We start from the raw sequence: 24,579 nt of genomic DNA on the forward strand, positions 1-24,579 counted from the left end.
GTCATTAATCGTTATTTATTTTTTTTTATCAATCAACTTAATCAAAAACTTCATTACGAAATTTTATTAATTATTTATTTATTTAATATTTAAGACTTTAAAATATTTACATTTTTAACTTATTCAATCTTTACTATAAAACAAATTTGTCAATATTACCATACCATAGTTAATATATAAAATTTTAACAGCATATTTCTATTTAGTAATATTGAAGAAGTGATAAAATAGTTTTTAGGTTTAAAATTGTAATTTTAGAACATCTCAAACAATTCTCTTGCCCCTTTTCTCGGGTGAATTAATCCACATTTTTGTTTTTACATAGCATATCAATTCATCATATAAATACTTAATCAACCATATGTATTTTTGACATCTTTCAAATCATTCTAACTCATGAAATAAATTATAAGTTCATAATGATGAATTTAATTACCACTATATTAGATATATTATGACAAAAGTAAGGTATTTGTGTGTTGACATTGGAATTATAGGATGAGGGGATTGGTTAGGTTTTGTTTAATGGTTAAGGGTAATAATTTGTGTGATCAACATTTATACACATCATTTGATAAAAATGAATGGTGGTGATGATAAGTTGAAGATACCTTACTTTAACTGAATAAGATTTTCCATCTAATTGTGGAGGCAAGTGTAGTGGAAAAGAGAGACAAGTTCATTCATGTCAATTTGGTGGTTAGATACAATCTATAGTTACAAATCATTTATGGAATTTCAAATTTACAAAAAATTAAATGTTTGGAAATTGAATTGTTTTAAAATGTATCTTTTAAGATTATGGATTGTGTTGGGTATAGCAATTTAGTTTTTACTATATGAAAATGTTAAAATATATTTGAAAAGTAAAATTTTTTATATTAAGTTTTATGAAAATAACTAATATTTGGATTCCTTAAACAAGATTTCGATATTTAATAAAAAAATCTAATTTGAAACTTTATATGTAAATTACAATTTTAAATTAATTAATATATAAAAAAGTTATATGATTGATAAGAAAGAGAAACTAAAGTTATTTATAAAATAAATTTTACATTCAGTTATATATCATAATTTTATTTTATATTTGGTAACAAACTTTTTAATACACTCCTCACATTATTAACTAAACATCTAAACATCTTGAATGCATAACTATATAAAACTCGTAATATGTGGTACATTAAATCTAACAAACTTAACTAGTACAAACTTTATCCGATTTTAATATCATTTCAAAAAATAAAATTTAAATTTAATTCAACATTGCACAATTAACTTATAATGTAAATTATATATCATAATCCAAACGTTTCATAATTCAAAATGAACCTATAACACATATTATGTTGCTAATTTTCGTATATATTATAATTTTAATTCATTGAAAAAGTTTGGTATCACTTTTTCTTTCAATAAATTATGGGTCGGTTTGTGGCTAAAATAAAGGGTGGCCTAAACTTTTTTATGGAAATTACTCACCATAATTACCTAAAAATAAAATATTGTTTTAAGATGGGTTTAAAATTTAATACAATGCTAATTAAAAAAATCTACCTTTGATTTATTATATGATTCCTTTATATGATTTATTAAAAAAAAAGATCTATTTTAAATTTCTTAACCAATTTAGATCTAAATAGTTTTAACACGTAATACTAATAATAGACTTTAACATAATTATTACTAAAATAATATTTGATTACATTTGGATAAACATTGTTTAGAATAAAACATGATAATACATATTTGATTTCTTTCAATATTATTTTCTTTCCATCTAATGTAAGAGAATGAGAATGTGCTAACTCTAATTCTTATATATTAATTTCTAAAGCATGGAGGTTGTTAATCTGAGAGTTATTTCTCAACATAACAAATATACGAAATTATGATAACATTCTAAAGCAGCATATGTCAGTCTTTCATTGAGACTCAAATCTAAATCCAACTTTCATCATGTTCACATCTTTGAAAATTACAGTTATAATGTTTGTTACAAATTGACACGATGGCTCAAACTCTACATGAACCACACTGACCCATCTGAACCAAAACTCAAATGTAAACTCAAATGTTGGATCAGTGTGATCACAACACCCAGGTTACTCACATCTACCTGTGAAAACTCACCTATAGCTAAATATTAAAAAAAAAAGAAAAAGAGAACGGATGGCACAGATCTTCATAATATTTAAGCTTCATGAGTAATTAATCAGAGCAAAGTAAAAAAATTGAAAAAAAAAAAATGAGGCAACTGCACCCTACACTGTATGTATTCACCAAGAATCCCCTACTGATTTCTTTTCTTTGTAGTCCACAAAAAAGACAACATCCTAAAAAGCCAGACTATCTTATCAAATGTGAGATTCATTCATCACACTATCTCTATCACTCCATTACCTTCAAATTCCTTTTGCTTTGGTTGAGGTGTAAAAAATGCAATGAGAAGAGGATTTCTTCTAAGGCATGAAACAAAATCATTTTTGTCAACTCTTCCATCGTTATCGTTATCAAATAACATAAAAAGTTCATTGACCTACAAGTAACCAGTTTAAGTCAGCCAAGCTACAAAGAGTTTAAGAATTTTAATTTTTAATGACAAACAATGCAGAGAAAAAAGATTAAATGTAAATCACCTCATCCGCATTCCAGCTGATGATAACAGGTTGGATGAAATCTCGTAACTGAGTTTGAAGGGAATTGAAAACATGTTAGAGATAACCATACACTTTGTAAAGGCGAATGAATAGGAAGGTGAAAGATTACAATACCTCTTGTTCTACAATATAGGGCTTTACTGCACCACCACACCCAGCAAAGGCTTCTTCACAGGCTTGATGGAACCCTGGTTGCGACATCACATGGGCAGATCCATACAAGAACTGGAAGCAACATGCAATTACAAGCGAGTGCACAAGACGTAAGTGTTGTAATCAAACAAGAACAATTTGAACCTTGTGTTGCAGTTATTGGTTTTGCACAAAAAAAAAAAAAGTGCATACAGATGTCATAGTATTATTTGCTACTAACAATCTTCTATATAGCACAGAAACGTGGTACATCATCATCACAGATAGTTACCTGTCTGAAAGTAATTGTCCCACACTTCTCCACATCAATGAATGAAAATATCTGTAATAAAATATAAAACATAATATAATAAGATGAAAAAGGCAGCAAAGTGAACTCTCAAGTCACGCTCGAGTTCAGGTTTTGGCAACAGAAAGTAGACAAATGAAAAAGAGGAAATTAGAATAAATTTTGCTAAGCTGAAAAAATGCCACAGAAAAGGAAGAAAAACTGAATGCAGAAAACATTATTTCAAAATTCCAAGTAAAAATCTTTTAGCATTCTAATAATAATATACCATAAACCATGTCACGCAAATGGAAGTACAGAATGTAACAAGATATGCAGATCGCAACATCAAATCTTGATTTAATCCCTCGATATTAAAGAAATTTCAAGCTATTTGATGACTTACCTTTGCAGATAGCGGGCAAGCCTTAAGTCTTAAAACCCTCAAGAAGTCATGATATTGGGCACGACCACTGTAAGCAAGATAGAGAGTCCGTGATACAAGTGGTAAAGTTCACCAAATACAACATATATAGGTTACAGTTGCTAGTAAAAAAAGCAAAAAAAAAATATTGAACTAAAACATGGATGCAAAAACCATTATCTTACTTTAATGTCTTTACCCCAATGTGTATAAATGCAAATGCAAGATGGATAGATTTTTAGCTGAGAATTGCCAGCAATAATCACGGACAGGAGGATTAACTAGCTTGCGATAGGTTTCTATAGCTCAATGGAGAGGTACTTGGTGTACTTGTACCTTATAGATTATCGTTAAAGATTCCCGTTATATATATATATATATATATATATATATATATATATATATATATATATATATATATGGGAAGGATAGGAGAAATTCAGATTTGATGACATTGTAAATTGAAAGGAGATCCTTCGTAAAGGATAAACCTTCTGAGAGAGTGCTCTCCTATTTCTTGTTCTTTTGATCACATTCAGTCCAAAATTTATTTTCTTTCTCATTTCAATTCTTGGTTTCTAAGACTTCCTGTGAAGAATTTCTTTCAAGAGACGTCTTGCAAGGATATACATTAAGTTAGCAACCGTAAGTATTTCAACAACCATGTCCACAAAGAAGGTTATTTCGTTTTGGAATGTATTAACACCATTAATTCAAGTAAAAACTCAACACTGATTATCATCAATATTTCAAATGCTTACCACCAAATATCAGTTAATAATGTTAGCCTCCCACTGTACTAAGCAATACACGTTTTTCTAGTTAGCTACAGTTACAACTTACAAGAATGTGACCTTAGTACCTGGGATCAGGATTCATGGCCAAGAATTTATCCAGAAAGTCCACCACTTCCATGCTGCTGACATGAAATGACTGAAAAGTACAAAATCTCTATTATTATTCAGTAATAACACATAGGAATATCCGTCAACGAGATAGGATGTGTCATACTAACACCATGATTAATATACCACAATACATAATATTGTATCCCTTTCACTAGGATTACTATTAGGCTCAAACATTATGGAGCCAATCTTGGCCACTTATCAGTTACCTATAGCATCCACTGGCATAGACAAAGGATTACAGTGGCATTTGCGTATACTAAAAAGGAAACAGATTTAAAAAGTGTAACCCAAAAGCTAACTTAAGTCTTAAACAAGCTGAGCAAAAAATATAATTTGCCAGAGACTTGACAATATCAGGAAAGAAAAAAAGAAGTCAAGGGTATATTTAGAAATAGAACATCAATCCAAACTTGTTTTATTTAAGGGACTCACTGCTTCAAACTTAGTTACTTCAACCATATAACTTGAGGGGTTCTCCTGAAAAATTCAATCAGGTTAAAATGTCAGCAACAACAAAGTTGGAATGCTAAGCATAACTTGAAATTTTTAAAGCAATGATGTAAAAGAAAGGAAATATTAAACATAATCCAGATTCCTAAGGTATCTATATTTTGCATTAATACTCTACCTTTTATTCCTTAAGGTGGATAATTAAAGAAATACACTGATTTAATCCAAAAAAAAAAAAACTCAAAGCATCCCCCTATACATATGCAAGTCACTTCAAGAGTGGACACATGGAGATTTAGAAAATAGTCGTGGGACTGTAAAGCTTAAAGAAAGATAAGTTAACCAATGAGAATTTTGATTTTATGTAAACATCACTTTAATAGTTAAATAAACAAAACCTTGCGAGGAAAAAAGAGGACTTCAATGGAAGCATGTGGCGATGTTAAAACTGCTGGGTATTATCTATATTAGTAGTAACAAAGAATTAGACGGAGATAAGGATTGATGTTAGCAGATAATAACATGACTAGGTTAAAAATTGACCCGCTTGTTCTCTCAATTAGAATAATGATATGATTAGCCAACAACTGTTTCCCATATAAATTTTTTATTTCAATTTCATAGTAGAAATTTCAAGTTGCTGCATTCAAAATCCATGGCATTTGTCTCCATCATCAAGAAAGATTTCTAATATCAAGCCCACAAAAATATTTTTGGTACACATCAAAAGAATTTCAGTTTAACCCAGATTGCCATTCGACACCAAGAGGAGTCCTTCACACATACCACAGCACATTAAAATCATCAATCTTCATGAAGAAAACAGTAAGTAAAAAAAATAGTATGCTAGATTTGTTTACTTGGTCGTCTCTTCACAAGTTTCACTTGTGACAAACTTCTTGGTTTTCTTCCCTTTTTGTTGGCTTCTAAATGTAAGTGAATACATATGTAGGTGATTAGAGACTTACTCTTAGGATTTTGATAAGAGAAAAAAAGGGAGATACCCATGTTGTCACTTTAGTAGAGATTACATGCAGTAGACAACATTTACTGAAATATAAAAATGTTTTTAAATATGTGAAACTCTGGATATTCATCATCACATACACAATAATATATAAATGCACACCATCCTGACACTTGATTTTCATGTTTGAATTTGACTATTATATATAATAGAAAACGAACAAATTTAAAAGTAGAAAAAAATTAAACTGACTACAATCAAGATATAATTGAAACCAATAGGAAAAACACACCTGTTTTGCTTCTTGTGCTTTCAAATAAAGCATTGTGTCTCCATAAGAATGTCCTGTCTGGACAGCATTCATTGCAGTTGCAAGAGCACGGCTAGTCTGCATTTATCCACTTATTAATTGTTGAATAGATACTAACTAATACACGGATTAAATTCAAATCATCGAGTATACTTCTATGTAACAAAAGAAAGTGATAGAAGAGATTAAAAGGGAAAAAGGATGCAATATTTAGAAAATATTAGATGAGATTTGCTCAAATTCCCTTAGATAGGTGTTATTATATATATATATATATATATATATATATATATATATATATATATATATATCCATTAATCCACTTCAGCAGTATCATCTCAGTTTAATGTATTGGTAGCATGCCATTTATAAACATTAACTAACATGGAGCATTGCTAGCCCAAATATTTGACCAGTAGAATTTTCCTTTAACTTTGAAAGGCACTTTGTAATACTAGTGAGTCACGATATCTAAACCAATCAAATTTTCCATCTACCGGAATCCTGTGTGCAAGCGCATCATCCCCATTAAATCTTGGCATCACTTTGAAAGATGGATCCTAGAGACCTAGACCCGGCAATCCATCAGATTAGTGCCTCCTTGAAATTTAAGGTGAAAAAATTCAAAGATAAATTTTTTACAATCTTTAACATCAAAGTTCACCCTTAATGTGTTCACCCCTTCATAAGGAAACCAAAACATCAGACTGACCCAGAGGTAAATGAAGATTCCAAGATTTCCATAGACAAACCTTCTTCAACTCATTCACAGCAGAAATTTATAGACCAATAGAGATTTCAAGGATCATACTGTTACAATTGTTTTCAGCATTTACAAATATGAGCGTAAATATTAAAATCCTCTGACAACATATGAAAATTGCACAACAAAACCAGAAAACTCACCCTCTCCCGAAAATGAACTGCAGTTTCCTTATCATCCAAGGGATAAACAACTGGAAGATATTCTATCTGCTCAATTCAATATAAAAGTTCAAAGTCACTTCAAAAAAATAATAAGTTTCTCAAAGTGATGGATTACTCTATTAAGAAAACCCAATCCATAAGAGAGTATACCTCAAAGAAATTGTGAAATTGAGTGAACATCCTGATCATAAGCTTCCCCAAAGAAACATTACCCCTAACAAATTTGCATGTAAAACAATTATTTTGATATTCTATTCTTACAAACAACAGTAATGAATTGCAAGGGCTTTCACAAATAATTTACCAGGATTGGTCAAAGTGCACATGAGGATAGCGTACAATTACAGGCTGGATTGGGTATCCTGGGATAAATGCACCAAGTTGGAAGGAGATAAGGTTCCTGCCATTGGTTGTCGTCCCCTCAGGAAATAATAAAACTCGAGGAAATTTATCACAAGAGGCCCTTCTCTGTTATTCAGTTCCTTAAAAGCAGATTTCTGTATCAAATAGCTTATAAAATTGATAACATGCAAATTATATAAAGTAATTCATGCCCAGCTTATCTGTTGTTCAGCCCAGTTAGTTAAGAATAATTCTTGCTATTCAACTCCACAATCTGAAGCTACTGTTACTTTACAACTTGCTCAACCCTCACTCGGTCCGTGGTTTTTTCAAGATTTTATGGACAACTAGACTTTTCCTTACTTATTAACACATTTTATACTAATAACATATTTAACTACACCTTCCAAAGGCCAATAGAAGAAAGAAAAATAAGGAAACACTTTATTGCACATCAAATATATTTTACAAAACTTTTCTAGAGATTTTATTAAAAAGTAGGAGTGTCAAAAGATGAGAATAGATAGGCGATAGCAATCTCCATATATAGATCAAATAACAATAGCCATGCAAATAGAAGTGTTTTACCTTTATTTCCCTGATAGCCTCCCTCCTTGATGATGGTAAGAATCTGTTAACATATATGACCTGAAAACATAGAAGTGGAAGAAATGGAAAATGGCTGAATGGCAAGTGTACTTGTATTTGTGAATGTGCATACATAAAACGTAACCAAGAAATGAGATTACCTGCATTGCTCTTATAATGGTGCCAACAAAAGGTATGGAGTCATGAGACTCAGATGCCACAATAGTGGGAAATAATTCGTAGAAATAGAAGATAGGTTCAATGTATGATACATGATTGGATACAATTATAGGAGCAATTTCCCTGGGTGCAGGTTTTCCTTTCCGTTTTATCCACTGATAGCTGCAATGAGCAGAAGGAGACAACAATACAAAGATATTCATGTTTCAGAACCAAAATAAGGTGTGTAAACAATGTAGAAAACAAAAAGAACCTTCAAGTAAAAACAACCGAACCATCATATGCTTACCTGAATGAGACAACATAAACTAGTATTTACCTGAGGTTTGTGGTCATACAATACGCAATGGCAATTATTTGTTTCCTTCAGTCTTTTTTTCTCTAATTTACTTTTAGTTTTTACTGATCTCTCTAATGAAATTCTTATACAATTATACACACGTGTACACTTACATGGCACACTCTATGCCCATATGCTACCTTCCACAAAACATAACACTACAAGGAAACCTCCAATTCTTATTCATAAAACTATAAAGAATATTTCCTTCTTTTTTACTCGTCCCGGTCCTCCCTTAAACAAAAGGATTACTAAAACTATTTGCACGAAAGCCAATTTTAGCATTTCTCTGGCATGCGATTCACCTATTTTTCCCCCATCATTACCCACCGCCCAACCCAAGAATAAAACAAAAAAAAAAAAAAATCACTGACAAACATATCTGCTGAAATAACGAGAAAATCACCCGCCCCATTTCCACCATTCACAACCGAAAAAAAGTCCCTTCCGCCATTCTCACTCAACTTGAATCTGTCCTTTTTCTCACCAACCACAGTTATGAACTTCACGCCCTCCAATCCTCATTAAGCAATTCCCATCACAACGTAACAAATTACCATGTCCACAGGAGCAATAATAGCATGTGCCCAAATGCCACATCAACGTACTCACCGCACGTACCCTAAACCATTGTTTTCCCTTGGATACACTCTAATAATTCCAGAAAAAAAGAAAAAAAAAAAACTTCCTTCCAAAACCCCTCTTACCAAAAAAACACATAAATAAGCAAACAAATCAGTCCGTGTTAGCTAAATAGTCATTCTCCCAAATCAACAGTACAATTCTTGGAAACAATCATTAAAGAACAGTTCCAACTTCCCAGAAAGCACTTAATCCTAAAAACAAAACAAACATCTAAAAAAAAAACGGTCACTGAAAAAAAATTAACTAAGATCTAAAATCAGTTGAAAAAATCGTAATCGAAAGAAAAAACAGAAGAGTACCCAAACGAAAACAGAATGCATCGGGCGCACATTCTTGTGATCCACATAACCCTACACCTCCACTTCGGCATGGGATTCTCCTTGTCCTTCCACCCTTCCAGCGCCACCTTCGTCGCCACGTACCCGACGGCGAGGCACAGCCCGAACAGCGCGAGCCGCAGCAGCGCCACCGGCAGACACAGCACCGTCTTCACCCACTCATACAGCCCCTCCACCGTCGGCGTGCCGTTGCGGAAGGGGTCCAGGGTTGCCGGAGGCGGCACAAGGAGCTCGTCGTCACATCCGAGCGCGCGGTAGGGGTTGCCATCGGCGGAGGGAGCGGCGGAGGAGTGGACGGTGAGTACGATGTGATCGGGGGAGAGTAGCGGGGCGGTGAGATCAGCATCCGCCATTGGCCGGTGTAGAAGACCGTAGAGATACGGTATAAATACTGTATAGTGGGAGTGGACTGAAACGTGGCTAGGAAGAAAAAGAAGAGCGCAAAAGAAAGAAAGAAAGAAAGAAGAAGAAAAAGCGAGTGTTGTTGATGAATCAGAAAATGCAACGGTGCCTCATTTGTGGTGCTGCTGCATCATTTTATTTCCTTTTCTTTTATTTTATCGTTTTTTGTTGACGTTTGTGTCGCTTTGCGGAAAATATTCAAAATTAATTTCATTATGTTATTTATAATTCCTTTTTTTCAATATATCACTCATTCCTTTGTTGTTTTAGGCTTAATTATTTCAATTATTTCAAATCTCTGCTAAATTTTTTTTCTTATCTTTTAAATTAGAATTAAAATTTAATTAGACTTGTTGATAATATATAAAAATTAGGTCGGTTTAGTGCGGTGACGACAAGTGGGAAGATGGCATATGTTGGTATTATTATTATATATATTATATATTATATATTTATTTATGTTTATATAAGAATTAATTATTAATTTAAGAAAGCGTTTTGCACAGAGAAACACGATCTAGCCATGGATGTGGACGGCGTGTTTCGTCTCTTTCACTTGGTTTTCACATGGATTCTTCAAAACCTTAATCCATGGATTTGGAGAAAAAAATAATATTTATATGTTCTTATTATTACTATTATTATTGTATAAATTATGTAATGAAAAATAATATTGTTGATGCTTGGAGGAATGCTAGTTTGTTTGTACTTTGGGCAGCAAAGTAGTTTGGATTTTGGAAACTGAAGAACAATAAAAAGTCTTAAAAAATTTAATGTGATTGGAAATGCTTAATTTATAGATACTATAAACTAATAAATGGTTTTTTTAAGAAAAACATGTGAATTATTCTTTAATAATATTATAAAAGAAGTCAACACAAGCACGAGTTTATTTTTTATTAATTTTTTTCTATTATTTTTTATTATACTTTTAAAATATATCGATTATCACTAATTTTAAAATTTTAAAATATATTAAAATTATCTTTAAATATTAAAACAGTGTGTTTTTAGTGTTTAGTAAAAGATAAAACAGAAAAGTTTAACAGAAAAATGAAATTCATATAATCACGGCAATTTTATTGTTGTATTATTTCTTTTTACTTTTTTTTATATTTAAGAGTGGCATGAAAAGTCTTGTTTGAATGATGTATTTGTAAAAAAATTGTATTGTCCTTGTCTTAAAAATAATTTTGGATTTAATTTTTTAAGAAAAACGTATATCTCTTATTCACGTTGGTGTTTGGAAAAATAAATGATACATTGATAAAAGTAAAGTAAGAGTTGGAAAAAATTATTTAAATGAAGCATGGGTTTTGGTATGATCTAATCGTGTTGGATATGGTTTTTTTATGTTTAGATCATGTGATCACATAATAATTATTAACTATTTCAATGTAAAATTTTATCATGAAACTAAAATAAAGTCGATGCGATCAACTAGGGTGTACATATGAAATGAATTTTTTTTAAGAATTAATTCAAATATAATCTAAAAGTTTAAATTTATATTTAGTGAACATAATAAATCTTAAATTCTCATCATCATAACAGTTGAAAAAGATTACTTTGTTTTTTGTTTTTATATAAAAATTTAAAAACCAGAAGAAGAAAAAGAAGGAATGACCAAACACTATTGTGTTTTATACCATTGGTGGCAAACCAAATTAATTGTCATTAATATTCAATTCAGCGAAAGGCAAAGTAATATTTAGTCTAAAATTAGAAAGTTGCTAAAAGAAAGGAACACAATTTTAAGAATATTGTTTGAAAAGATTTTAAGATCTCATAATAAAATGCTGAATGAATATTATAAATGTGGATCACAAACCTCAACAAAATAGTAAATGAAATATTATTTCGTATTTATATAATTATAATTTTTTAATATTTGACATAAAAATAAATATGTATTCCTTTGTATTAATTATTTAATAATATCTATTTTATTTACTATTATTTTATATTTTTTAAATTATTTAATTATTATTTGATACAATAAAAAAAACACTATAATTGTTCCAATTCTCTCCATAAAACACCAAAATTTCAAATCTATCAAATATAACAATAAGAATTTTTTTTTTTTTACCGAACCGTACCTACTCCTCCCATCCCCATTTTTAGTAAGTTGAAATAATTAATTCCTAATCTTTCTAAATTTGGTCGTATTAGTTAGTTACGTTAATTAGGTAATTAGGATATGATTAAAGTTTTTTTCCATTCACATCACTACTTGGGTTTATTCTTTACGTGTTATGTTTTAGTTCATTCTAAAGTTTTGGGTCAAAGTTGCATTATTTTATGTTAGAGTCAATATATTTTGTTAATTTTATATATGATTTATCCGGTTGCAAGTTTTTTTATTTAAGAAAGATCGTAAAAAGCTATTTTCTATTTTTAATAGTTGTTGATGAAATTAATTGTCAATTTCGTGATTATATTTGTAGTTATTTGAGTGTTTATTGCACAGTTTATGGCATCACATGTTAACCAAACATATTATACGTATCTAAGACAAATTTGTAATATCTGTTTTTTAATGTAAAATATTTAGAACATTTATGATAATTATTAAAATGATGGGTTTGATTTTTGTGTTATCTTTCAAGTTTTAGTTCTCTTCTAGTTTAAACTGAAAGATTCATCGAAGTCTTAGCATAATTAGGTAAAATCATTAAGGTAATATATAAAATATAATCTAAGAGTGATAAAAACACAACTATATAAAAAATAATGAACTCGTGCTATTTATAACGTGATGGAGGTTAGTTGAAGTATGACTTTGTATAAGATTTTTATTCTTTCTCCTTTTTGCCAATATGCCAATAGTTAATTCTATGGTCAAATATGTTTTTTTCTCTTGTGCTGAATTTTAGAATTAGTTAATTTTAAAATTTTAGACCAATTTAGTCTTTCATATTTCAAAATACATAAATATAGTTTTTTTAATCAAATTTTGTTAAGTTTATTTGATGTTTCATACACATTTGAAGATTGTATTTAAGTTGTTTATATTGTTTTTGACACATTTTTTCTTTAATGTTAAACTAAATACTATTATGAAACGTGTACGAAATATCAAATTAACCTAAGAAAATTTGATTAGAAAGACTAAATTTACATATTTCGAAAAATGAAAGACTAAATTGGTCCAAAGTTTCGAAATAAACTAATTCTAAAATTTACTGAAAGTTAAAGGACCAAAAACATATTTAACCCTTAATTATAATATTAACTTCAAATAATATGCCCCGTTTCGTTATCTAATTAATTATATTTTTTTTAATAATCAAATAAACAAAATAGAGAATGATATATGAAATATTCATCATTTTATCATAGTCCTTTCTCACAACAAACAAATCACGCTTGGGTAGAAAAAAATAGTTTGAAAGTTATAAGTTAACAAAAATATGGAGAAAGCTTTAATATAAAAAAATGTAAGATAACTTTTTGGATATATATATATATATATATATATAAGGTAATAAGAAAAAGCTGAGTATCACATGTTTAATATCAATTTGTGATTGATTTAGGTTAAACTTCAAGCCATGCTAATGAAAAACAAATAATATTTTCCAAATGGTTAACTCTCTTGCATTGGAATTCAAGAAATAAGGTGTTCTTAATGCAAATGACTCTTTTTTTAAGCAATGTCTCTGCTACACTTAACAGTGACCTCCCTACAGTTTCAAAGCTAATAAAATTGTCCAAGTTAGATAAAAATTAGTGAAAGGAGTCAAAGATAAACATAATGGGAAATTAATCTTCATTAACACTGCTATTTGATAAGGCCAAGAAAGATAATGAAAATGAGAATGTTAATGGAAGTTTATCCTGAAGAAGCAATGTGATGTTGACTGTAGTCAAAGGTGGAATCAGAAATTCTGTAATCTGGCTTGCAAGTTTCCCCCACCAAAAACCTTCATTAATAAATTGGAAGAAGCAAAACTGGTTGAAACCTGCTTCTGTATTCTTCCTTTTCTATAGTATATAAGCTTCTTCTTGGAAGTTGTACACTGTTCATCCTGTGTGTTAATGAATTATAAGCCTAAGATGTCACTATGTTCATGCAGAAACTTTCCTGCTCCTTTTCTCTGGTTTCCATTGTTGCTCATTCTGCTCAGCAATGCTTCAGCTGATGCTGTCAAACAAAAGGCAATCAATTTGTTCTCCTTAATCATTCTTTATGTCTGCACACACACACACACACCATTATTTTAACTTTGGCTTAAATACGTTCTTAGTCCCTGAATTTGAATGTGAAATTGGAATTCATCTCTATCTCAAACTTTGATACATTTTGATCCCTAAAGTTAAGAAATGAATGTATATAATACTTTTAACCCAACGACGTCAACTTCTTTTTACGTGTTAAATAGTATTTCAGACTGGCTTTTGAGTTGTTTAGATGAGTTGACACATTCCAACTCAAATATCAATTTGGAACACTCTTTAACACCTAAAAAAATGATATTTTTGGGTTAAAAGGACTATATTCATTGGTTCTTGAAGTTTGGAAATCAAAATGTGTCAAATTTTGGGACATGGACGAATTTCAGTTTCGCATCTTAGGAACTAAAAACATACTTAACCTTTTATTCACGGTTTATGCTTAGGTTCTAACATGTCAAATTCTGTTGTACTCTATATGATTGTAACCACAACCTTTGAGATGTATGCAGAACTTTTACATTGTTTTCCTGGGAGATCATGCTGGGAGTAGAGACATAGCACTAGACACCCATTTAAATATTCTCTCTGCTGTTAAAGGAAGGTGGCCAAATAAAATCATGAACATTTTCTTATGCTTTATTACTCTTCAACACATAAAAGTGACAGTGTAGCTCTTGTTTTAAACTATGTTTACTTAGCATCTTAGAAGCCAAAGAATCCATGGTATACAGCTACACAAAGAGCTTTAATGCATTTGCTGCTAAACTGTCCAAGGATGAAGCTAAGAACTTATCTGGCATGTGATCATTTTTCTCTAGTTCATTCATGTTATTTGTCAATTAGTGAGTACTTTTACTCATTTTTTTTTTCACTTTCTTGTTTTCTATATTTAGCCATGGATGAAGTGGTTTCTGTTATCCCTAATCAGTACCGCAAGCTACACACAACAAGATCATGGGACTTCATAGGATTACCTTTGACTGCTAAGAGAAAACTGAAATCAGAAAGTGACATAATTGTGGCACTTTTGGATACAGGTTCATCATACCTTACATTCCATTTTCACTATTTCGTACTTGTTTTTGATATCACACACACACACACACACATAGTGAAACTTACATGGTTTAACTGACATTGTGTCTCTCCACATAGGGGTCACTCCTCAGCTTCAAAGCTTCAAGGACGATGGATTTGGTCCTCCACCTGCTAAATGGAAAGGAACTTGTGATAAACATGCAAAATTTTCAGGCTGCAATAAGTAACATCCCTATTCTCCTGTACATTTTGTCACTGTTTTTTTTAATCTGTGATCATGTTTTAGTTAAATTTTTCATGTACTTAACTGAAAGTAATTTACTTCAAACTATTGATATAAGTGGGTAGAGGAAAAGATTAAAAATAGGGTTAAATATGTTCTTAGTCCTGAATTTAACATGAAATTGGAATTCTAGATCCTTGAAACTTTGATACATTTTTGTCCCCAAATTTTAAAAATGAGTAAATATAGTCCTTTTAACCAAATTATGTTAAATTTTGTTGGCGTTCAAGTTGCATTCCATGCTAGCATTTGAAACCGTTTGACACGTTATTCGTTCAATGTCAGTTGGGAACGCGATTAAAATATTAATGTTAGTTGGAAAACGCATCTAACGCGTCAAAAAGATCAACATGTATCAAAGTTTCAAATATGAACGAATTCCAATTTTATGTCAAAATTCAAGAATAAAAAACATATTTAATCCTAAAAAATAATTACTAATATTAATCATTTAATAGTTGAATTAAATACTACTATTCTGTGACAACATTTTCTCCTAAATGTCTTGAAGCAAGCTCATAGGAGCCAGATACTTCAAGATTAGTGGAAAGCCTGATCCATCTGACATATTAGCCCCCATAGATGTGGTTGGTCATGGAACTCATACTGCATCAACAGCAGCAGGAACTGTTGTCCCAGATGCAAGTCTCTTTGGCATAGCCAAAGGCATGGCTCGTGGTGCTGTGCCATCAGCAAGGTTGGCAGTTTACAAAGTCTGCTGGGCAAGTGATGATTGTGCAGACATGGACATACTTGCAGCATTTGAAGCTGCTATACATGATGGTGTTGATGTCATATCCATTTCCATTGGTGGAGGGAATCCAAACTATGTGCAGGACTCTATAGGAATTGGATCATTTCATGCCATGAGAAAAGGCATAATCACTGTGGCCTCAGGTGGAAATGATGGACCATTCATGGCAACTGTTGCAAATACTGCACCATGGATTGTAACAGTGGCTGCTAGTGGCATTGATAGGGATTTCAGGAGCACCATTCAGTTGGGGAATGGAAAGAATTTTTCTGTAAGTTCTTACTTTGCCACTCACATATGTTCTGCATAACTACAGCAACTTTACCATATTTTAAGATGAAAACACTAGTGTTCACAATTAACCAATTTTTAGTTTCACGTTGTTAAAAATCCTACATCGACTAGAGAAAAGTATATATGTGGATGCAAAACCTTACCTTCCAAGTTGTTTATACCATTTTACAAGTTTCAGCTCAAATGTGAACTTAGAACACCGTTTACCACGTAAGAAAAAGTTAATGTCATTGAGTTAAAAGGACTATATTCATTTACTTTTAAAGTTTGAGAAGCAAAATGTATCAAAAAATTTTAATTTTGCGTCCAAATTTTAGGGACTAAACAGATATTTAATCCTAAAGAAAATCATATAACCACCCTTATGGTTACTAAAATCCACTCTACATTCCTATACATCCAACTGTGTGAAAATGCAGGGGGGAGGGCTGACCACCTTCAATCCAAAACAAAAACAGTATCCCCTTGTCAATGGGACTGATGCAGCCAGAAACTCTGGAAGCAAGGAAAATGCTAGGTATTCTTTTTTGATTCTTTGAGAGCACATAGTTATGTTTTCCATATGAACAAAGAACAATTCAATGCATTGACAGGTTCTGCTTTGAAGGCTCCTTGGATCCAAATAAGGTGAAAGGAAAACTTGTATACTGTAGTTTAAGTGGCTGGGGCAGTGAATCTGTTGTGAAAGGAATTGGTGGCATTGGTACTATAATGGAAAGTGACCAAGTGTTTGATATTGCCCAAATATTCATGGCTCCAGCTACCATAGTGAATAGTAGCATAGGTCAAATTATTATGAATTATACACACTCCACAAGGTATCATAAGATTCTCTTGATTTCTCTATCCATATTTGTTTTCCCTTAACAAGCTTATCATAAATGAGTCTTTGTTACAACACTCTTCTACTGAATTATCTCTAGATGACTTATTTTAATTTCTTGTTAAACAAAGATCACCATCTGCAGTAATACATAAGACACATGAAGTAAAGATTCCAGCTCCATTTACTGCTTCATTTTCATCTAGGGGTCCAAATCCAGCATCTAAACATATTCTAAAGGTACCAGAGGCTGCAATCATTATGTTATCTGTTTGTATATTGAGCATTTAGCTACTATTTGAGGAACTGAGCAAGTTTTATAATCTATTTGCTGCAGCCTGATATTACAGCTCCTGGCCTTAACATCTTGGCATCTTATACACCTATGAAGTCAATTACTGGAGAGAAAGGAGATACTCAATTTTCAGAATTTACACTTATGTCTGGAACTTCTATGTCATGCCCTCATGTTTCTGGTGTAGCAGCATATGTGAAATCATTTCACCCAGATTGGTCTCCTGCTGCAATCAGATCAGCCATTATTACCACAGGTGAGAGTCAAAACCAAATTCCACTTTTGCTGGTTGTTTTGTTTCATCTATTGGGAATAATCTTGAGTGTGAGTCTAAGTCCTATATCGGATAGAAATAACAAAATTAAACCCCACGCAAGAAAAAAGATTTATAAACTCAATGTTTCAAGGTTTTGGATTAAAAGTTTTATCAATCCCTTACGTGGATCAGACTGAATTTAATTTCACACACACACATAAGTAGAATGAGAGTGAATGCTTTGTGTTGGTGATCAACTTAGACCATTATGATAACAACAACAAAACACAATATGTGGAATGAGAGTCATTGATTCGTCTTGGTGATCGACTTAGACACTAGCAGCAGGAATTAGACAGTATGTTTTAAGATGGCTTGAGTTGTGACTTGTCTATGTGTACTTCTTTGTTAAGCTAAACCTATGAGCCAGAGAGTTAACAAGGAGGCAGAATTTGCCTATGGTGCTGGTCAAGTGAGCCCTACAAGAGCAGTGAACCCTGGTTTGGTGTATGACATGGATGACTTTGCATATATCCAGTTCTTATGCCATGAGGGCTATAATAGTTCCACTCTATCAGTGTTAGTAGGCTCTCCTGTGAACTGCACCTCTTTGCTTCCAGGACTTGGCCATGATGCTCTCAACTATCCCACCATGCAACTAAGTGTGGAAAACAACTCAGGCACAACAGTAGGAGTTTTCAGGAGAAGAGTTACCAATGTTGGTCCTGCTCCAACCATCTTCAATGCCACCATCAAATCTCCCAAAGGAGTGGAAATCACAGTGAAACCTACAAGCCTCAATTTCTCTCATACTCTGCAGAAGAAAAGCTTCAAGGTAGTGGTGAAAGCAAAATCTATGGCAAGCATGAAAATTGTGTCAGGTTCCCTTATTTGGAGAAGCACACGTTACATTGTTAGGAGCCCTATTGTTATCTATAGTCCATAAGGTTACTGTTAAACTGTGGCCATAATCAAGCTTGTAGCATTCATTGATTGTGTGCTAAAACATATGGCTCTTCTTGTGCTCAATGTTGACATTTTGTTAATAATGAAATTGTAATTCTTTGACCCTGTGATTTTACTGTGGCTATGCAAGCATCAAATGAGAATCTTAAGTTATGATCTTATAGAAGTTGCAGTTTAGGTGTTTTATTCATGAAATCAAACCTTGCAATCACAATGTTGTGAATATATTGATGGCATGGAGAAGGATAATACTCTGTTTTGTTCATTTGTGAGGATCAAATAGCATCAAATTAGTCTTTATGAGAATCAAAGGCCAGAGAAACTTAGCAGTGGATTTCTTGTCTTGTTTGAACTTTGGTTCATTGAATTTTTCAATCTTTTTCTTATTCTCTCAGCAGAATCCACCATATAATGACATTACAAGGAGCTTCCAAAATTCCATAAATAACATATTTGGGAGTTGGTTTAGATGACGAAAAAAGAAATTAAGAGAAAGCATATTATTTTTAATAAATCCTCACTTATTTCTTAAATTTCAAAATAGAAAATGAAATGAAATATCAATATGTATTTATGGAAGGGACGACTTTTTAATTTAAAAACAAAAGTCATGTTGATATGATACTTGAACTTACTTATTCTCTCACTAGTCTTTTGGGTTGAATTTTCTTTTATGCTTAAATCTTAAGAATAACATACTCCAATCACAACAATATCTTTAAACAAGCACCAGACTTAACTAATTATAGGAACTCAGAATAAGAAGAAAACTAAAAAAGAAGTCCAATAAAGGATCAACTTTTTGTTCTCTTGCTCTTTCTTTATGAACCTTCAGAAACTAAGAAGACAAGCGCAAAATATCTGAGTTAAACCAGAAAGAACATCACTTCATTGAACACGAGTAAAGTGAATAAGATTCATAGTATCATATAGTTCATTGAACACAAGATGCTTACGAACAACATACTCCAATCACAACAATGTCTCTAAACAAACAAGGTCCTTGGTTGTCTTTCTTTATCTTTCTTCAGAGTTGAAACAGAAGCATGAAAGAGTGAGTTCATCCATGGCTCTCCTTCCACACCAAAGGTACAATTCCAGATGCAAAGGAATACGTAATGTTTGACTTCGTGGTTATACAAACTTTCTTATTTCAAGTGGATCGTATATAAAATATTACAGTCTATGCAGTACTTCTTTACTTTACTTTCTTTATCTTTATCTATAATTGGAAAGTCTGCATTCTTCAAATTTCACATGCTGTCGTACACGGCATCCATTTCTTTTTTTTCATTCCAAAGTTATCTCTTTTATCGATCAAACAATAAAATATCATTTTTTTAGATTTGTATAAACAAGAAATATGAATGTGAATCGAGAAAAAAGAAGAACGAAAGAACCAACGAAGGTCGTAATAATCACCCACATGTGTCTTGTCTACATGCAAGGTACGAACTTTCTTTTTCTTTTCCCACACCCAGTTGCTATTTTCACTATATAATATATATCAGCATGGCTACTACAAATTCATCGAATCACTTTGCCGAAATCTCCAACAACGTTTTCATGGCTTCTTCTTCAACAACCTTCATGGCCATCCTCCTCCTTTTCTTGTACTTCCATTCTTCGGCGGCGCTCCCCCTCTCCGTGGAGAGACCCGACGAAGACGTGATAGTTTCGTCGCCGAAGGGGACGTTCACGGCGGGGTTCAGGCGCGTGGGGGAGAACGCGTACTGCTTCGGCGTGTGGTTCTCGCAGGCGGAGAAGCACGTGGTGTGGATGGCCAACCGCGACATTCCGGTGAACGGGAAACGCTCCTCGCTCTCCCTCCTCAAGAACGGCAACCTCGTGTTGTCCGACGCCGGACAGTTCGACGTTTGGGACACCAAGACTCTGTCGGAGAAGCCGTTGGAGTTGCATTTGCACGACACCGGGAACCTCGTGCTCCGGGAACAGACCAATAGAAGCTCCGTTTTGTGGCAAAGCTTTGATTTTCCCACCGATACACTCCTACCAGGCCAGCTTCTCACCAGGTATATATAATATCACCATTTTTTTTCACACTTTCTCTTTCGTTTTAGTGAAATTACACGCTAAATTGCTTTTGGGTGATTTAAAATCGATTTGATTCACGCAGGTTCACGAAGCTTGTTTCGGCGAGAAGTGAGGGCAACTATTCCTCTGGGTTCTACAAGCTCTTCTTCGACAACGACAACGTTTTCCGTCTTCTGTACGAGGGTCGTGAAGTTTCAAGCGTTTACTGGCCGGATCCTTGGCTGGTTAGCAACAACGTTGGGTTCGGTAACGGAAGAACCTCGTACAACAGTAGCAGAGTTGCAGTGCTAAATGACTTGGGCCAATTCAGTGTTTCTGATAAATTCAGTCTCACCACAATCGATCATGGGTTACTCCTTCAACGAAGGTTGACCCTTGACTATGATGGCAATGTTCGTATCTACAGCAGAGAAAATGGTCAACAAGATTGGTCCATGGCAGGGCAATTTAAGTCACAACCTTGTTTCATTCATGGGATTTGTGGTCCGAACAGTATATGCAGTCATGACAAAGCAATTGGTAGAAAGTGTGATTGTCTTGAAGGGTATAGCTGGGTCGATAACCAAGATTGGTCTTTGGGTTGCAAACCAAATTTCCAACTTACCTGTGATAACAAGACAGAATATCGCGCTGTACCACTCTACGAAGTAGATTTTTATGGATATGACTATGGAACTTCCTTTGAAAACTACACATATAAACAATGTGAGAAACTGTGCTTGGAAGTGTGTGAGTGCATGGGTTTTCAGTACAGCTTTGCTGTAGAAAATGGCCACTTTTGGTGCTACCCAAAGACGCAGTTGCTAAATGGACACCATTCACCCGGTTTCCCAGGACAGTTTTTCGTGCGTCTGCCAAAAGAAACCGCTCAAGAAAACCACCTGCAAAACAACAATGGCTTGGCTTGTCCGAGAAATGCAGAAAAACTACTCGAAAGACCGTATGTGAAAGGCAAGGAAAACGGGTCTGTGAAGTTCGTGCTTTGGTTTGCAGTTGGGTTAGGAGGGTTTGAGGCGGTGTGCATCTTTCTGGTGTGGTGTTTCTTGTTCAGGAGTAGCAACCATTTGGTGAGTGCAGACCAACAAGGGTATGTTCTTGCTGCAGCCACAGGGTTCAGAAGGTACACGTACTCTGAACTGAAACAAGCCACAAAGGGTTTCAGCGAAGAGATTGGAAGGGGTGCGGGAGGGACAGTGTACAAGGGTGTGTTATCAGATAACAGAGTTGCAGCGATAAAAAAGCTGCATGAGTTTGCGGAGCAAGGAGAGAGTGAGTTTCTGACTGAGATGAGCATCATTGGGAGGCTGAATCACATGAACTTAATCGGCATGTGGGGGTATTGTGTGGAAGGAAAACACAGGATTCTGGTTTATGAGTACATGGAAAACGGGTCTTTGGCTAATAATCTTCCATCGAATTCACTTGATTGGAGGAAGAGGTACAACATTGCAATGGGAATGGCAAAGGGTTTGGCCTATTTACATGAAGAGTGTTTGGAGTGGATCCTGCACTGTGATATCAAGCCTCAAAACATTCTTCTTGACTCCGATTACCAACCCAAGGTGGCTGATTTTGGCTTGTCCAAGCCCTTGAACAGAAACAACCTCAACAACTCAAGCTTTTCCAGAATAAGAGGCACAAGGGGTTACATGGCACCAGAATGGGTTTTCAACTTGCAAATCACTTCCAAGGTGGATGTTTACAGCTATGGAATTGTTGTGTTGGAGATGATAACTGGGAGGAGTCCAATGATCGGTGTTCAAGTCACAGAACTAGGGCAAGAGTCGCAAAATGAGAGGTTGGCAACATGGGTGAGGGAGAAAAGAAAGAAAGCACCAGAAGGAACATGTTGGGTGGAACAAATTGTTGACCCCACTTTAGGATCAGATTACAACTTGAAGCGGATGGAGATTTTGGCAACAGTGGCTTTGGAATGTGTTGAGGAAGACAAAGATGTGAGACCTAGCATGAGTCAAGTCGTTGAAAGACTCCAAAACGGTTCTTGATTAATCTCTTTCGCACATTTCACTTTCCTGGTTCTTGATATTTTCTCCAGTTTTGAGAAAGAGTTTTTATTTCTCTGGTTGAACACTGTAGTTTTGATTAATGAGTAAGTGTTTATAAATCCATTTTGATCTTGAAGTTACACTATGATGTAAATATGAAAGTGTGAATTTGCAACCACTATGATTTGAATATGATACCAATTTATAAAGTAAGAAAAATTGCAAGGAGTTATAAATTCTGATAAGAAAAATTGTCAAATGGTCGTCGAGTGTCAAACAATATTTTTCCGTTCTGATATGTGTATGCCATAATTGACAGAGACGTATATCAGCCACCATAATTGAATCGTCTTGAAATCACTGTGATGAAAAAGGTGGTGGAGCCTTTCACACTCTAAACTAAGCCATGCAAAGTTTAAGGCTTGGAACGAGTCTCGTCAAAATAATTATTTTCTAAGAATGACAAAAAGTAAGATCTATTTTTTTCTAAAGAGTAAAAAGCTTTTTTATAAAAATAATTATTTTCTGAGAATGGGAAAAAGTAATAAGATGTATTTTTTCTAAAGAACAACAAGCTTTTTGACAATTTGACCGAGGTAGTCAATGCGTAGAGGTTGATGACTGAGTGTAAAGAAATGATATTCAATGTCAAAAGAAAATGTTAATTTTCCACATGAAAAAAAAATCGATTTAAACACAACTTGATAACAAGTGTCCTAATTTCACAAAAGAGAAATAACATTTTTTTTTTCTTTTCTGGGAATTTAATTCAACCCAACAAGTTAGTTTAAGAAGTGAAGATTATCTTCATTTATATTTTTAAAAACAAATTTCAGTTTGAATTACAAACATAGTTTATAATAGAATAGGGACATGCTTGGTGGAACAAAGGGTTGACCCTACTTTGAGACCTCAATAGTTATTACGTATGATAAGAATGGGAAACCTTAGTTAGCTCTTAAGGAAGTTAAAAAAAAATGTTAAATATGTTTTTGTCTCGTAACTTTCATTAAATTTTGGAATTAATCTATTTTAAATTTTTTTTGTCAATTTAGTCATTCATATTTTAAAATACGTAGATTTAATCCTTTTAATCAAATTTTGTTGGGTTTATTTGATGTTTTGTACGCATTTCAGAATTGTTTTTGAGTTATTTATACTGTTTGACATATTTTCGCTTTAATATTAAATCAAATATTATTATGAAATGCACTTGAGAGGTCAAATAAACTTCACAAAATCTTATTAAAATGACTAAATCCACGCATTTCCAAAGATGAAGAACTAAATTTGTCCAAAATTTCCAAATGAACTAATTATAAAATTAACCTAATTAAGGAAAAAAAACATATTTAAAAAAAGAAAACTAGCGAAAGACAATAAATTAGTGCACATGGAAAGACAATAAAACCCCTATATTTAAAGTTACACCAAAACAGCAACTACAATATTTTGATAAGAACTTTACTATTTAAATAGTTGAAAAGTGGATTTAAATTAACATTTGAATATAATATCTTTTGTACCCCAAATGCCACTAATATTGTACTAAGGTGAGGGTCCATTTGTAATTAAATTAGAGGGAATTGATTTCGCTAAAAATAATTAACATATATTTTTGAGTGATCTCCTTAGCAAGCAGAAATTAAATAATTTAAATGCAATTTTAAGTTTTTTTTTTTTCTTTTTCGTTTTTTACTAAAAGTAATATGCAGCATT

At 32.9% G+C, this 24,579-nt stretch overlaps 3 protein-coding genes across 3 annotated transcripts; 2 read left to right on the forward strand and 1 right to left on the reverse strand.

Annotated features, from left to right (window-relative positions):
* Positions 1-1,945: 1,945 nt before the first annotated feature.
* Positions 1,946-10,024, reverse strand: LOC114167110 (calcineurin B subunit-like protein). The gene is made up of 14 exons (XM_028052068.2): positions 9,468-10,024; positions 8,165-8,345; positions 8,004-8,063; positions 7,378-7,541; positions 7,224-7,287; positions 7,053-7,118; positions 6,129-6,224; positions 4,852-4,896; positions 4,371-4,441; positions 3,491-3,557; positions 3,088-3,138; positions 2,778-2,888; positions 2,643-2,690; positions 1,946-2,542 (listed from the first exon to the last, which is right to left on the reverse strand). The coding sequence occupies exons 1-14, from the start codon at positions 9,857-9,859 to the stop codon at positions 2,381-2,383; spliced, it is 1,578 nt and encodes a 525-aa protein (XP_027907869.2). The 5' UTR covers positions 9,860-10,024; the 3' UTR covers positions 1,946-2,380.
* A 3,860-nt stretch (positions 10,025-13,884) lies between these two features.
* On the forward strand, positions 13,885-19,122 carry LOC114166530 (subtilisin-like protease SBT4.14). The gene is made up of 11 exons (XM_028051280.2): positions 13,885-14,072; positions 14,600-14,691; positions 14,789-14,886; positions 14,984-15,127; positions 15,246-15,351; positions 15,923-16,436; positions 16,879-16,976; positions 17,053-17,277; positions 17,414-17,522; positions 17,620-17,833; positions 18,247-19,122. The coding sequence occupies exons 1-11, from the start codon at positions 13,953-13,955 to the stop codon at positions 18,777-18,779; spliced, it is 2,253 nt and encodes a 750-aa protein (XP_027907081.2). The 5' UTR covers positions 13,885-13,952; the 3' UTR covers positions 18,780-19,122.
* A 1,007-nt stretch (positions 19,123-20,129) lies between these two features.
* Positions 20,130-23,000, forward strand: LOC114167111 (putative receptor protein kinase ZmPK1). The gene is made up of 2 exons (XM_028052071.2): positions 20,130-20,832; positions 20,937-23,000. Exons 1-2 carry the CDS (start codon positions 20,312-20,314, stop codon positions 22,858-22,860), a joined length of 2,445 nt encoding a protein of 814 aa, XP_027907872.2. The 5' UTR covers positions 20,130-20,311; the 3' UTR covers positions 22,861-23,000.
* Positions 23,001-24,579: the final 1,579 nt, after the last annotated feature.

Source organism: Vigna unguiculata, chromosome 10, assembly GCF_037176805.1.
Source record: "Vigna unguiculata cultivar grain cowpea cultivar isolate G323 ecotype 2 chromosome 10, ASM3717680v1, whole genome shotgun sequence".
Taxonomy (NCBI): Eukaryota; Viridiplantae; Streptophyta; class Magnoliopsida; order Fabales; family Fabaceae; genus Vigna; species Vigna unguiculata.

What these genes read in the sequence shown, in the direction of transcription:
- LOC114167111 (XM_028052071.2), top strand. Translation starts at nt 20,312, where the DNA reads ATGGCTACTACAAATTCATCGAATCACTTTGCCGAAATCTCCAACAAC. An exon ending in CCAGGCCAGCTTCTCACCAG is followed by an intron (nt 20,833 to 20,936) that starts GTATATATAATA and finishes TGATTCACGCAG; the next exon opens with GTTCACGAAGCTTGTTTCGG.
- LOC114166530 (XM_028051280.2), top strand. Translation starts at nt 13,953, where the DNA reads ATGAATTATAAGCCTAAGATGTCACTATGTTCATGCAGAAACTTTCCT. An exon ending in TGTGGCACTTTTGGATACAG is followed by an intron (nt 15,128 to 15,245) that starts GTTCATCATACC and finishes CTCTCCACATAG; the next exon opens with GGGTCACTCCTCAGCTTCAA. An exon ending in GGAAGCAAGGAAAATGCTAG is followed by an intron (nt 16,977 to 17,052) that starts GTATTCTTTTTT and finishes ATGCATTGACAG; the next exon opens with GTTCTGCTTTGAAGGCTCCT.
- LOC114167110 (XM_028052068.2), bottom strand. Translation starts at nt 9,859, where the DNA reads ATGGCGGATGCTGATCTCACCGCCCCGCTACTCTCCCCCGATCACATC. An exon ending in GTGCACTTTGACCAATCCTG is followed by an intron (nt 7,288 to 7,377) that starts GTAAATTATTTG and finishes CAAATTTGTTAG; the next exon opens with GGGTAATGTTTCTTTGGGGA. An exon ending in CTTGCCCGCTATCTGCAAAG is followed by an intron (nt 3,139 to 3,490) that starts GTAAGTCATCAA and finishes ATTTTATTACAG; the next exon opens with ATATTTTCATTCATTGATGT.